Raw genomic sequence first — 14,994 nt, forward strand, 5'->3', positions numbered from 1 at the left:
AAGTGAATCAAATGAATATTAAACCAACAAAAATCTGACTGCATGGGTTTGAAGGGATTCAGTTCAGTTTCTAATGCAAGTCAGCAGATCAGCTCCTTCTACAAACCAAATACAAAATCAATTTGATGTTTTTCAAAATGCATCAATTCGACACTCCAGGGTAGGCAAGCCATGCCTCCATCGATCGATGATCAAATTCTCAAGGGCTGAGAGCTAAAAGCACATGCCATGTTGTGTGCCAATGCACAATATATAGATAACCACACAAACGCATCTATCCGAACTGATATATATATAACCACAGTTGGAAAAGAGGGAAAAAATGATTAGACTGACCTATCTATACATTATAGATGTGGTATGCAACTACATTTGAAAAGAAACAGAACTACAAGAGACGTCCACATGTAATAATGATGCCAGAAGTAAATCATATTGAGCGTGGAGGATGATCACAAGTGAAACTATTTTGCTTTTCACAACACTGCTAAACTGATTTTTTTTGTTCAAAGAACTATTGCGCAATGACAACAGAAGTCACAACTCACAGGAAACAAGTATTGGCAAAGTTTGACAAATCCTCAGAAAGCTTCAATAATATATAATCATGCTTTAGAAAACACACCTCATTGCTGGGGCCAAGTTTAATAAGCCTCAAGAACAGGCTTATAAAATGGTGATTTCTGGTGAATATGATCTCTCTACAATCCATTGCATAGACAAGTTCGTAACTGTGTTTCCTGATTCCTCGTATGCATCTAGGAATACACACATACGTAAACAAGTACATTGCACCAATAAATACAGAAACAAGTGCATCAAAGCCATTTTTTTTTTTTGGGTATGTTTATCTCATTAAAGCATCCGTATACTTAACTGATTTCCTTTTAACTGGCAAAGGTACTAACTAGGTGGTTATAACTACTGACGCAGATAGATTTCTGAAGGTCCATCAACTTGAACATTTAATTATTTTTAAAACCTTAAGATATTGAGGATATTATGATTCTAATGCAATTTAATAAATATTCGACATGACACGTAGCGAAGAATTTCTTTGCAGAAAGCAACAGAAAATTATAATTGCTTTAGATAACTCAAAACAGAGCCACAAAATTGAACTGTAAGACTAATAATGGAAGTGCACTAGACAAATTGTCCTGCTGTTTTAGTTACTTAATAATACTAGGGCCTGAAAGAGAATGGAGTACTCCTCGTGAATATCTAAATAGTTAGAATCGGCCTCCGTGGTATCTTTACTTTAGAACAGAAGAATTAGAATTAGACTCAACCAATCTAAATGTATATTATGCATGATCTGGTGAGTAGGGAAAGGGTCGACCCGAAGGAAAAGAGATCAATAAACTTATATAGGTGGTGACCAAATTCACTGTGGATCAGAAAACCGAATAACTAGCTTAATAGGGCTCCACACTCCCAATTGGTCCTATCGATCGGATAGGTTCTCTGTGAACCCCACATCTAGCGCGAACCGGGTTCATTTGGGACTCAACTCTCCTCACTCCTGATAGGCCTTGCTGGTCGGACATAGTCCATATGAGCACTACTTCCTACGCGGATGGGACTCACTCAAGACTTAGCTCCCCTCACTCCCAATCGGCCCTGCCGATCGGAAATGTTCCTCGTGGGCCTCACTCCCAGCACGGACTAGGTTCACTTTGGACTCAGTTTCCCTCTCCCCGATCGGCCTTGCCGATCAGACAAGCTCTCTGAGGGCCCTACTTCTAGCTCAAACCTGATGCACTCGGGGCTCTGCTCCCCCTTTTCTCCCCCAATTTGTCTTGCCAATCAGACGGGCCATAAAAGAGTCAATATTGACTTATTAGACTACTCCCTTTGAGGATGTATCTACGACCTAGTTAAGTCATATACATAAACAAGTCCTCTGAGAAGCCCATTTTCTAGCTAGCACCCCAAGAGGCCTCCCGGCCTAAAAACCAATTATTGCCATTAATATAGCACGTGGGTTTATCAGATGATCGTATCTATGTACAGATACTTACACCTTCTCTAAACCAAAGTGATTGATGGAAACGGTATAAGCATAAGGATGGGAAAGATTGAGGGCCTACTTGGTTAGAGGGAGTTGATCAAAGAAAAGGGTATGTGAATCAATTGATATGTTTGGTGAGTGAAATTATTTACTGAATAGTAAATTTCATATACTAGTATATGGTTTCCTCCAATCCATGGTAAATTAGGAGGAATGAAAAAAATTATTGTTCATTCTGATTTAGCACATCTTCTTCATGCTTTTCCTTCATTTTTTTCTATCATATTTCTTTTCTTCACCCATCCAAATCAATTTTTCCTCTCCACAACGTGTTCTCACCGCAGCTCTTCCCTCTCCTCGATGTTGTCATCGCCACAACTCTACCCTCTCTACGACGCGTTGGTGGGCGTCGTTCCTCACCGCGAAGTTAGGTTTTTTCCTTGTCACTGTCCTCTTCCCTCACCGCGAAGTTAGGTTTGTTCCTCGATGTTGTCCTCGTCGCGACACTTCCCTCTCCGCGACATGTTCTCGTCGCGACTCTTCCCTCTCCTCGACGCAGTTCCTCGCCTGGTGAGCTATCTCCTGAATATTCATCTGATTTTGTTTTACAAAAAAAATCAGATTTTTTTTTCCCCACAAAACTGAGTACAAGTTCTTCTTCCAAGTAACTACACTAGGCCCCCCTAACCCGTTTACTGAAAATTTCCTTCTCTTCTTAGAGTTCTTAGAGATAGTCAATTTGCATGCCACATTATCGATGGTCCACCCTCATCGCTTCTCGATCAATACTATGCAGGGTCCTCCAATTGAGATGAGCAAAATTGAACATGCAAAGTCCCTACCATCAGGGTGCAATTTGGCACGAAGAAGGCAATAAAAAATGATATGAACCGAGAAAGAATCTCAAAGAAATGTTTAAAGATTGACACAACATGATGAGACTCACAACAAGTGAAATGATATATTAAGAATTAATATATCTATCCCTGAATATTTTCTTGAGATTTTTTCTATGAATATCATTGCGCAAAGGCAATAGCGTCTCGAATAGTAGACGTCGCGGTGAGCATTTGAACTACATGATTCATGAATCCATTGAGCATGTAAAAGAAATAATTTTTGGATCCTAAAAAACAACTGACTAGGGAAAAAAACAGAGGACACAATAGTAGTTCATTTTATCCAAGAAGAAAGAATGAATTTGGTAAGGGGAAAAAAACATCTTTCACGACAGCGAGCCTTCTTATATAATCCCTAGAATTTATCTATTGCCATAACAACAGAAGGAATAGTTAATTGGATAAAGGAATACGCGATTGTTTTATAGGAAAGAAAGTTTGATGGAACCAGGGAGAGTTCTTGATTCCTTTGCCAAAGATACCATCACAGACAGAAATGCGCAATTGCTCTCCAACGGAAATGGACGAGCTTCGCCCTTCTGTTCATAGAAAAAGAAGCGGAAAACTGACTTAGTAGCAATCTGCTAAGATAAAGCACCTTAATTCTGGATGAAATGGACGTAGAAATATGAAACGAGCAACTTAGAAAGCTAATAAGTGATAATGAATAGCATCCATCATCTACATTAACAAATTTGATCGATAGGCAGTGTTTAATTGGCTCGCCGTGTTCGCCGCCGGCGGCCCGCTGCCGTCCTCGAGCAAGGACTGCCGGCAAGTGGGGCAGGACGAGTGCGAAGACAGCCACTCATCGATGCATCCGACGTGGAAGCCATGGTGGCACCAGGGGAGCACCCGGACCTCCTCCCCATCGGCGAACTCCGCCAAGCAGATCGGACACTCCGTCGCTAGGACGCCGGCGCCCGGCCCGTAAACCGCCACAGGCAGCCGGCGAAGCGCCTGCTTCTTGAGCCCGGACGTTGCCGCCGACCTCGTCGCCGACTCCTCCGGCATCTCGAACGCCAACCGCCGCCCCCACTGTACCGCGCACCGCACCACGGAGTTCAGCCCGAGCGCGATTATCAGCGCACAGAGCAGAGCCGCGAGGATGATGATCATGTTTCCGTCCATGCCGCCGTCGACGGCCGTGGTTCTGTTGACCGCCGGCAACCGAGAAGCCTTCGTATACCGATCAAAATGTCAAATTTGGATGAAATCTGAGAGCTTTTCCATGAAATAAAGCGATCTGGAGCATCAAAAGAGAAACTTTTCGATTGTATTTGTATGCGCCCTTTTGGAAGTTCTTGCTCATCGCTCTGCCAAAAATTATCGGGAACAGTAATTTTGCAAGGAATCTGAAGAGAGTAGGGACATTTGAAGGGACATCCTTGTGGTTTATTCGCCAAAATACGGGGAATAACAAGCGAAATCACTCAGCCTCTGAGTGGATTCGATCTCATAATTTGAATGGATTAAATGAGCAGGAAGGAAGCAGGGGAGCCCAGAAATTAAAGGATGGTCGAGAAATAAAGAAAAATTAATGTCTGAGAATAATATAATCATTGATATTCCACCAAATCATAATTTTTTTATATAGAGAATTCACCAAATTCCAATTAAAAAGAGGACTAAAAATCCCTTGCATAAGTTTTCATGTTTCCCGTGATAGAAACTTCTGAAGGTTCATCCAACTTTATTTTATTTTCTCAATCTGATCTTTAAGTTTCATAATAAACTTTTGTTGTTTATAAAATTGCACACCACCTTGCAATAGATTGGCATTGAAATTGTGTTCAAAAAAAAAAAATACATACCTAAAAGTTTATTGTGAAGCTTTTTGTATTCATTTATATGTATATGCAAATTTAGATGTTCATGCGCTACCAATCTCTCTGAAAATATGTTGAAATTTGATTAAAATAGTTTGAGATTTGACCCCTTTATTTTTTAGTGTTGTGGAATTTGGTAAATATATAAATTCAAAGAATTAGAAATATAATGGATGGTTATAAAGTAGAGGGACTAATTAACTATTGTTTTGTTACAATTTTAATTACTCCTAAATTCATATAAAATGTTTAAATGTTTAAATTGTGCAATCGCAAACTAATTAAAAAGTTAGACTAACGCTATTTTTACCGTTCAATTTTATTGATTTTTGATAAATGATCAAAAGGAAAACTTGAGTTTTAAACCCTATAGTCATTTAAACTCAATAGGTTTTTTTAATTGTGCTCGAAATTTTTATTTTCATATTATTTTATATTTTATGATATCATAATCGGTGTTTTTAATATAATATACAAATGTAGCTTGCGGATAAATTAGCATTTTACATGATTTAATGTCAAAAAATAATGTAAATACTAAATTTATTTACCAAGTGTTTATCTATATTTAATAAAATTTATATTAAAAGAGAACTGCTTTTCCCACCCCGCTGACACCCTCCCCTCCCCGGGCCCATCATAAAATTCAATGATATTTACCCTACTATCCTTTTCTTTATTCCTCATTCACGTTTTTTTTATTTTAATTTTTTTAAGTTTTGTTTTTTAACTAATTTTATTTTTTATCAGTTTTATTTTTTGAATAATTTTTTTATTATTTATTTTAACCTTTCTTTATTTTTATCTTAGATTTTAAGAGTTATTATTTGTAAAAATTTAAATAGTATAAAAATATGGATCAAAATAAAAATTATAAATTAATATATGTTGAGTGGTAGTGTTTTTTCCACCTCCACGTTTTATTTTGTTTTGTTTTATTTTATTGATTTTTGTTTTTTTAATCAGTTTTTTTTATAATTTTAATTCTTTTTAATTTTTTATTATATATTTATAATCTTTTATTTATTTTTTAATCGTAGATTTTCGTACACACTCCCTTCCCAGTCTCATCATATTATTTACCTTTATATCATTTTTTTAAGTATTTTTTCGACAAAAAAGTCATGCTTTTTTTATATTCGTAATATAAGATTGGATATTTTGTCCCCAATTTACTCTGTCCACCTATCCTACTCGTCGCCTCAAGCCCACTACCAGCGGCCTCTGGTCGTCGCCCCGACCAGAACTATACCCTAGGGAAAGATGAACCCGGGATTGCTATCAGGGCGATCGACGTCGAAATTCGGCCGAATTTAAGTAGAGACTCATATCGTCGACGAAGAAAAGTCTATTCAAATCTGGCTGAATTTCGGGATTGATCGCGTCGATGGCGACCGTATTCACCTTCCCCCTAGAATATAGTTTTAATCGGGGCGGCGGCCGAAGGCCGCCGGTGGTGCCACCGACGATGGACTGGGGCAATGAGTAGGATATGGGGAAAGGTGATATTTAGATAGAGGATTCGATATCTTATAATCTTTGTTTTTTAAAATAATAGATTTTAGAAGTTATTACTTATAAAAAATTTGAAAGTAAAATATGGATAAAAAATAAAAAAAAATTGATGAAAAAAATAATAAACAAAATTTATTTTAAAAAAATAAAACTAAGGAAGTAAATAAAATTGAAAAAAATAAAACTAAAGAAAGTAAATAAAATTGGAAAAAAATAAAATAACTTGTTATTTTAAAGGAGGGGCAAAAAAGTCATTTAACAGGGGAGAGAGAAGGGGGTGTGCTGCCAGAACGAGGTGGGAAAAGTAATTTACTATTAAAATTTAGTTTTTAAGAATCATTAAAAGGGATTTTTTTAATCAAAATGTTATTCTAAAGTCTAAACCTAAATTATTTTTTAATTACCCTTATGAGATTGATATAATAGTAAAATAAGTTATTTACATAATCTGATTCATTAAAAAAAAATTATATTATAATACATTTTTAATTTAGTAAAATACAAAATAATTACACACATAAAAACATGGTAAATTTTAAATTTATAAAAAACATTTAATAATAAAAATTAATTATGTCTATAAAAATAAAAAATAGATATAACGTTGAATTCATACAAAAATAATTTATTTTTAATTAAATAATTGCAATTAGCTGTCTAAGTAACAAATAATTTTTTTTATAAAAAAATATATTGATAAAATAGAAGATTAAATTTCTTATTATATTTATTATCCTTTGATTAACTATTATATAACTAAGAAAATAATCATTTCTATCAAATACAAATAAATATTTTGGCCGATCCTTTTCGACTCCTCCCCGAGTTTGCTCATACGCTTATTTTGACTTAATCATTCATAATAATCTTTGATTTTAATTACTTGGATTAGGGTTCCTACGGCTAGAATGGTGACAACAATTATTTCTTCTTCTTTTTTTTCCATTCATATTTTACTTTTCTGTACTGCAATTGAATCTTCATGTCCTTGAAAAAGACCTGCCTAATGCCTGATCAATACATCATTGGACTCTGATCACGAGATGTGGAAGGATTCCCGAAGAACAGGAACAGGTCCACTGAAACAAGTCCTAAAATTGCCAAATCTGCAATGGACAAACACAGGAATTCAGTGGCAAGCAACTCATTGAGATCGCAAGCAGAAAGTCCATCGATCTGTAGGTATTTCTCTAGTGTTTGTCAGGACCACTGCTGTTTAAGATGCCTCCTCCTCCTCCTCCTCCTCTTCTTCTTCGTATTTGCATGGATATATCAGAGCAAAGATCATGCCTTATCATGTCCGAAAGCGTACGAATGAAAAGTTGAGATGTGGCGAACTCACTGACTAAATATGGACTCCATTTCGCTCTACAAAATAAATGACGTCAGTGCCGAATCAGGAAAGGGGTCCCGACATTGGCCTTCTGACGCTCAAGTCAGTCATCAGAATGTGAAGAAGAAGTGAAACAATAAAATTGTTTCTCGAAGTGTGGCCACGTTCTCCGATATGTACGTAGCCACATTCTCTAGCATGTTCGTGGTCACGTCCCCCACGTTCCAATGTGCACAGTCTGCCTGCCCTATTGCTTGTCCGAACGGGTCAGCCGCTCGACACCAGGACTCCTCCGCTCGGTCGGCTTCGGCTACTCTTCTGTGTGATGATTTCGAGCGATGATTTGTTCCTCTTGATCGTGTAGAAATCAATAAGTAAAGCAAAGAAATAATATAAAACTTTTTGATCATCTTATTACTAAAGCCAATAGGCTTATTTATACAAATTGTCCAAATAATAATGAAAAGATTAAATAAGGCATACAATCATAATAATTATAAACATATTAATAGAATAGGCTTGAAAATATTATTTTTACTATTTGATTGTGTGTCAAATATAATAAATCTCAAATGATTGAAATCAATTAGGGATTATTTCCATTATTGTCATTACCCTCCGACAAACTCAACGGAGTGCCTGAATGTTGAGTTTGAATGCTAACTTGGCGAAACGTTGTCTAGATAATGGTTTAGTAAATATATCAGCAATTTGATCTTCCGTAGAGATATAAGAAACTGAAAGTTGTTGAGTTGTCACACGCTCGCGAACAAAATGAAAATCAATCTCTACATGCTTGGTATGAGCATGAAAAATAGAACTTGCTGTAAGATAAATTGCTCCAATATTATCACACCATATTTTAGGCGTAGCAGTTGGGAAAAAATGTAATTCTGAAAGAAGATATTGTAGCCAAATAATTTCTAACGTTGCGTTAGCGATAGCTTTATATTCAGCTTCAGTACTCGAGCGAGAGACTGTAGGTTGCTTTTTTGAAAGTCAGGAAATTAGATTTCGGGTCATGTAATTGTGGTATATTGTAGGGCAAAAGAATGATCTAGGGGGCCAACGAGCTTGAGAGTGAGATGCAAAAGCATGGCTTCGTGCTTGAGAGTGAGATGCAAAAGAATGATCAAGAGCTTCCCAAACCTGGCACGAAGTGTTGAGCCCAACGAGCATAGGAAGTATAGACTCAGTAATTGATGAAATTTACCAAGTCAAGACAAGTTGATTCTTCTTAAACCAAATAGTAGAGGATGAATCATCTTTTTGAGGTGAGGATAAACTATCATCAACATGACCAAGTAAATCATGAACACAAAATAAAGGAAGAAATTGTAATTTACATAGTAAATAATTATCATGATCAAGTTTAACAGAGAAAGAAGGAACTATAGGAATTGAAAAAGAGATATTTTGTGATGATAAAAAGATTTCAATGGACTCGAGAGAAGACATTTTTTTTTTCCTTTTTTTTCTCTCGATTTTTTCTCCACATTTTTTTTCTGCTTTTTTTTCTTCGTTTTTTATTGCTCTTTTTTTTCCTTTGCTTTTTTTTTTCTCTCTCTCGGTTTTTTCTGTTTTTTTTCTCGATTTTTTTTACCAAGCGGAGGAGGAGGAGAAAAAAAATAAAAACACAAAGTAGAAAATCGTACTAGTAGAGGGAAAAAAATTATTACTGTAGTTGTCGAAGTTCCTGAGGTTGTCGTACAATACTGGTAAGAAAGGGCATTGGCGATGAGACTGCAAGATGTTGATGGAGTAAGTTGATCTTTGGGTTGCTCCAAGTTGTTGTTGTGCTCCAAGATGTTCACGTTGTTGCTGACTAATGCTGTAGAAATCTGGCGCTGGAATTGAGGTGCTGGAATAGGAATTTAAGAATTAAGAATCTAAATTTTGAGGGAAGATAAAGAAAAGGAAGGGATCATGACTTTGATACCATGTAAAAATCATTAAGTAGAGGAAAGAAATAATATAAAGCTTTTTTATCATCTTATTACTAAAGTCAATAGGTTTATTTATATAAATTGTCCAAAATAATAATGGAAAGATTAAATAAGGCATACAATCATAATATATAATTATAAACATAGTAATATAATAGACTTGGAAATATTATTTTCACTATTTGATTCATGTCGATCTTGATTGTGTGCCAAATATAATAAATCTCAATTGATTGAAATCAATTAGAGATTATTTCTATTATTGTCATTAGATCGAACAAGCTCTTCCATACCCGGTGCCTCAATGTTTCCTAGAACGCTCGGTGTCGAGAGATGCCATCGCCTTACCTTGAGCCGGACGGGTGATCCGCTCGGACAAGGGTGGATGTACCGGGGGGCGCGTCGGCGGTCGCCCCCTCTTGCTGGCGAAACAAAAAAAAAAAAATCGGGGCGCGACGGTAAAAAACTCTTCACAGTGACGAAGAAAAAATCGCAGTCGCAGCAAGAGAAAAAAACAGAACGATATCGGAGAAAACGAAGAGACGAAGAATAGTGCATTTTGTTAATTGTGAACCACGTGCCCCCTTTGATACAGCCGCGTGTCCACATTGACGCGTTTTCATTCCATATATAATTATATAAAGGTTTAGTTTTTTATATTTTTATTTATCTCTCCTCGATTTTTTGTTTGACACGTTTTCATTCCATATATAATTATATAAAGGTTTATTTTTTAGATTTTTTATTTATCTCTGCTCGAGTTTTTTTGTTTCTGCCGCGACGCCGCTCACAAAACCTTTACTGCTTTACCCTTGTGATCTTGGCATCTTGCCGACTTGCCTTTCGTTCTTCTCTCTCTCTCTCTCTCTCCCAAGCGCCGACCAAAGCAACGAATCCGTAAAGTCCTGCGCCCAAAGGCTGTTTTTCCCTCTCTAGTCTCTTCCGAGTGCCGACCAAAGCGGCGAAGTTCAGCCTTCGCCCTTCAAGTAAGTAGATTTTATTTTATTTTATTTCTTTAATAATTGTTTGATTATTTCTTGATTACAATGTATGATACAAGTACTAATTTAAAATTTTAATTGTCTAAGTGTTTAGTTGCTTTTTATATTTGATTGTTGGATAATTAAAAATTTAGATTTTATATATTTAATGGTTGGATAATTTGTAATTTAGTTTTTTATAAACTCTGAATATGTAATTAGTTTTTTTATTAGCTGTTAGTTAATTGTAATTTATGAATATTGATAATTTATGCTAAATTAATTTTATTTTTTAAAAGAATTGTGTCGATGAATGATGTTAAATAATTTAATTGTGTTATTGTTAAATTGTTCACATTACATTATGTTGATAATTTTTTCCCATACATTATAATTTGTAGAAAATGTTGAAATATTTTGCAAAGAGGCCTAGGAGTTCAATTGAATCGTCTAGTGTTCCGAATGAAGAGTCTACTCCTGCACCACAACCACCACCATCTCCTCCTCCTCCGCAAATTTTATTTGAAAATATTGAAAATCTGAGTAGTGAAGTAGAAATTGTTGCTGATCATGGTTTACGAAAATTGATTGAAGAGTATGATGTTGGTGCTAGAGATCGTATTCGAAAAGAATATGTTGTTATGGGCCCTTGTCAACCTCGAGGCCATAATTTTCCAAGAAAAAAAAATGGGTAAAGACAATAGATATTTCAGAGAGGTTTGGTTTAAAAACCGTGATTGGTTGGAGTATAGTGTTTCAAAGGATGCAGCCTTTTGTTTCTGGTGTTATCTTTTTAGACCTAGTAATATAGGGTTTGGAGGAGATGATGTGTTTACGAGATCTGGTTTCATAAATTGGAAAAAAGCAATTGAAAAATTCAATGAGCATGTAGGTGGAGCTGGTAGTGCGCACAATGAGGCAAGAATACAGTTTGAGGGTTTCAAGAATCAAAGACAAAGTGTGGAGTATTCACTTTCATCGGGGAAACATGAGCTTGAAGTTGCTTATCGCAAACTCTTGACTTCCATTTTAAAAGTAATTCGATTTTTGTTGTTACAAGGATTGCCTTTTCGGGGACATGATAAGTCTTCCACATCATCCAATAGAGGAAATTTTTTAGAATTGCTCAAATGGTATAGCTCAGAGTGTCCAGAAGTTGTGGCAGTTGTTGGAATGAATGCACCAGGAAATAATCAAATGATTGCCCCAAAAATTCAAAAGCAATTGGTGAATGCTTGTGCAGTTGAGACCACAAATGCTATTCTAGCTGATCTTGGAGATAGGTGGTTCACTTTACTACTTGATGAGGCTCGTGACTGTTCAGTGAAAGAGCAAATGACAGTTGTTATTAGATATGTGAACAAACATGGAGAGGTGATTGAACGATTTATGGTTGTAGTTCATGTTGCAACAACTACAGCTGCTTGCTTGAAAGAGGCAATTGACTCTTTATTTGCTAAGTATGGTTTGCCAGTGGCGAGATTGAGGGGTCAAGGATATGATGGTGCTTCAAATATGTCTGGAGAATTTAATGGCTTAAAGTCACTGATAATGATAGAAAATCCGTATGCATTGTATGTTCATTGTTTTGCTCATCAACTCCAGCTAGTGGTTGTAGCTGTTGCTCAAGTAAATCAATATGTTTGTGATTTCATGTGGATTGTTGGTCCAATTGTGAACACATCTGCATCATCTTGCAAAAGGGCCGACAAACTTCGACAACTTGAACATGACAGAAAAGTTAAACTTCTTGAAAGAGGAGAGATTAGTTCTGGTAGAGAACTAAACCAAGAAACTAGTCTAGCTAGACCTGGAGATACACGATGGGGGTCTCATCATTCAACTTTATATCGTATTGAACAAATGTGGCCATCTGTTATAGAGGTTCTTCAAAATTTGATTGATGATGATGATCGTTCTTCTAAGGGTTTAAATAGAACTTTAGTTGAAAGAATGGAGAGATATGAATTTGTGTTTATTCTATTATTGATGAAACGTATATTGGCAATCACAAATCATTTGTCAACCGTTCTACAAGAGAAAGATCAAAATATTGTGAATGCGATGCGTTTGATCAATAATGTAAAATGCAAATTGCAAAAGTTGAGAGATTCTGGATGGGATATTTTACTTGAGGATGTGAAGAAGTTTTGTAACACTCATTCCATTGAAATGATTAATATGACAGATAACATCAACAGCCGTAGCCGTTTGAAGAGAGATGAAAAAAATGTTAATTTTTATCACTACTACCATGTTGAAATCTTTTGTGAGGTAATTTCATAATTCTTTTTTTGTTTACCGTCAATTAAATTCTTTTAAACAGTAACATATTTATTAATTTTTACTTTTGTTGTTTGATTTTTAAATTGTAGGTTATCGATATTATTCTACAGGAGATGGATAGTCATTTCTCTGAAACAACTACATATTTGTTGATTTATATGTCATGCCTTGATCCTAGGAACTCGTTCTTTAGATTTAATGTACAGAAGTTAGTGCGTCTAGCTCATTTTTATGAGGATGATTTTTCTTGGAATGAGCGTATGTTGGTTGAACAAGAGCTTGAAACATATATTGATGACATCAAATCAGATGAACGATTTGAAGGCATTTCAAATTTGGGAGCTCTTGCAAAAAAAATGATTGAAACAATGAAGAACCGTGTATTTCCTTTGGTTTATCGGATGATGGAGCTAGTCTTACTTCTTCCCGTTGCTACTGCAACCGTTGAAAGAGTGTTTTCGACAATGAATATTGTCAAAATAGATTTGCGAAACAGAATTGGAGATGAATGGATGAATGATAGTTTAGTAGTCTATATCGAGAAAGATGTTTTTAATACTGTCGACAATGAGCCAATTTTACAGCGTTTTCAGAACATGGAGTCTCGAAGAATGCAATTATCACGTATTCGTTAGTAGACTACTTTAATATTTTAATATTATTGTACGAGTTTCTTTTCATAATATTGTACCTTTTTCTCTTGTATGCAAGTTATTTAAAAAATATTTTTTAATTACATAGAAGTTATTAACTGTTCAAAAAAAATTCGCCGCGCTCAGATTGCGGTCGCCCCTCCATGATTGAATTCCTAGATCCGCCACTGCGCTCGGACGAATCTCCTACCGATCGGACACTGGTTCATTCAGTCGCCCAATGCAACCACCTTCCGCTCTTTTAAGTTCTGACATTGATATCCTTAACTTTGACCTCCAACATAACAGTTGACATGTACCAGGTGGACTCCTTCTTATCGCTAGGGGTGTAATCGAGTTGAGCCGAGCCGAACTCTTGAATATTTGAGTTTGGTTTGTTTATAATCGAACCGAGCTCGAGTTTTATTTAACGAATATATTCATGGTTCACGAGCTTATTCAACTTTTATCGAGTTTAAACGAGCGTTTAGATTAATAAATATCAAATAAAAATTTAAATATTTATTAAAAATTAAATTATATATTTAAAGAAAATAATAATATTCTTATTAAAATTTATAATTTTATTCTAATAAATAAATTTAATATATTTGTTTCATACATAGAGTGTGAATCTATAAATTTAATATTAAAATTATTATTTTTATTTATAAATTAATTCATAAACTTAATGAGTATATTTATGAACTAATGAGTCAAATATTATGAAATTTGAATTTATTGAATCGAATTTCGAATAATTTATACACGACTGGATTCATTTACCCCTTTGCTTATGGTCACATCAATGCCAATGTAAGCTGGAAAAATACAGTCATTTTACACATGTAACTTCAGGATTTTCATTTCCCCCTAAATATGACTCTGGCTAGAAGCTTGGGTTTTTTTTTTATCTGATAGAGTAAAAATAAAAAATAAAGTAAATTGAAAATGAAATTGAAAAAGATAGAAAGCAATGTGTAAAAGTAGCTGTCGCATTCTCTTGGAACGATGCTCGTTGTGAACATGATCGACAAAGAAAGAATATACGTGACATCACTACACATTTAATCATTTATTAACTTTTCAGTTGGAAGGCACGTGATCGACCTGAGCACTTTCATTTTATTTTTATTCAACAAAATTTTGGCTATTGTTTTTTTGAAAGCAGTAAGATGAACCAACACTGCACCCGAAGTGGAATTTTAAAAACTAAGTTTAGCCTAGCCTTGCCACATGTCTACTGCCAACATGACGCCAACTTTGACGATCACTATGTTGCTTGATGTTGATCTTCTTTTATCTTCTTCCTTGAAGCTTCTTCCCTCCTTCAAGGGGCTTAAAGGCTACAAGCATAATGTCCCACAAGGTTATCTGGAGCGGTTAGTACATAGAAATTTGTTATTTGAGAACATGAGTTTGAATCGTGAGATAGTCAGGGCATAATTTCCTGGTCCCTGTGCACCTCTTTCCACTGCGCACTAACTTCTCCAGCTACCGTGATTTATCTCCCTCGTGAAGACCTTAGGCGTGGTACGACGAAAACGCTGGAGCGAGCGA

General features: G+C 35.5%; 2 protein-coding genes across 2 annotated transcripts; one reads left to right on the top strand and one right to left on the bottom strand.

Moving 5' to 3' along the window:
• Window positions 1-3,157: 3,157 nt before the first annotated feature.
• LOC122002775 (RING-H2 finger protein ATL74-like) lies at window positions 3,158-4,418 on the bottom strand. The gene is made up of 2 exons (XM_042558131.1): window positions 3,599-4,418; window positions 3,158-3,452 (listed from the first exon to the last, which is right to left on the bottom strand). The coding sequence occupies exons 1-2, from the start codon at window positions 4,042-4,044 to the stop codon at window positions 3,398-3,400; spliced, it is 501 nt and encodes a 166-aa protein (XP_042414065.1). The 5' UTR covers window positions 4,045-4,418; the 3' UTR covers window positions 3,158-3,397.
• Window positions 4,419-9,327: 4,909 nt separating this feature from the next.
• On the top strand, window positions 9,328-13,437 carry LOC122042635 (zinc finger MYM-type protein 1-like). Its single transcript, XM_042602842.1, has 4 exons — window positions 9,328-9,351; window positions 10,918-11,134; window positions 11,328-12,748; window positions 12,892-13,437. The coding sequence occupies exons 1-4, from the start codon at window positions 9,328-9,330 to the stop codon at window positions 13,435-13,437; spliced, it is 2,208 nt and encodes a 735-aa protein (XP_042458776.1).
• The last annotated feature ends 1,557 nt before the right edge of the window (window positions 13,438-14,994 follow it).

This window comes from Zingiber officinale, chromosome 1B, assembly GCF_018446385.1.
Source record: "Zingiber officinale cultivar Zhangliang chromosome 1B, Zo_v1.1, whole genome shotgun sequence".
NCBI classification, from domain to species: Eukaryota; Viridiplantae; Streptophyta; class Magnoliopsida; order Zingiberales; family Zingiberaceae; genus Zingiber; species Zingiber officinale.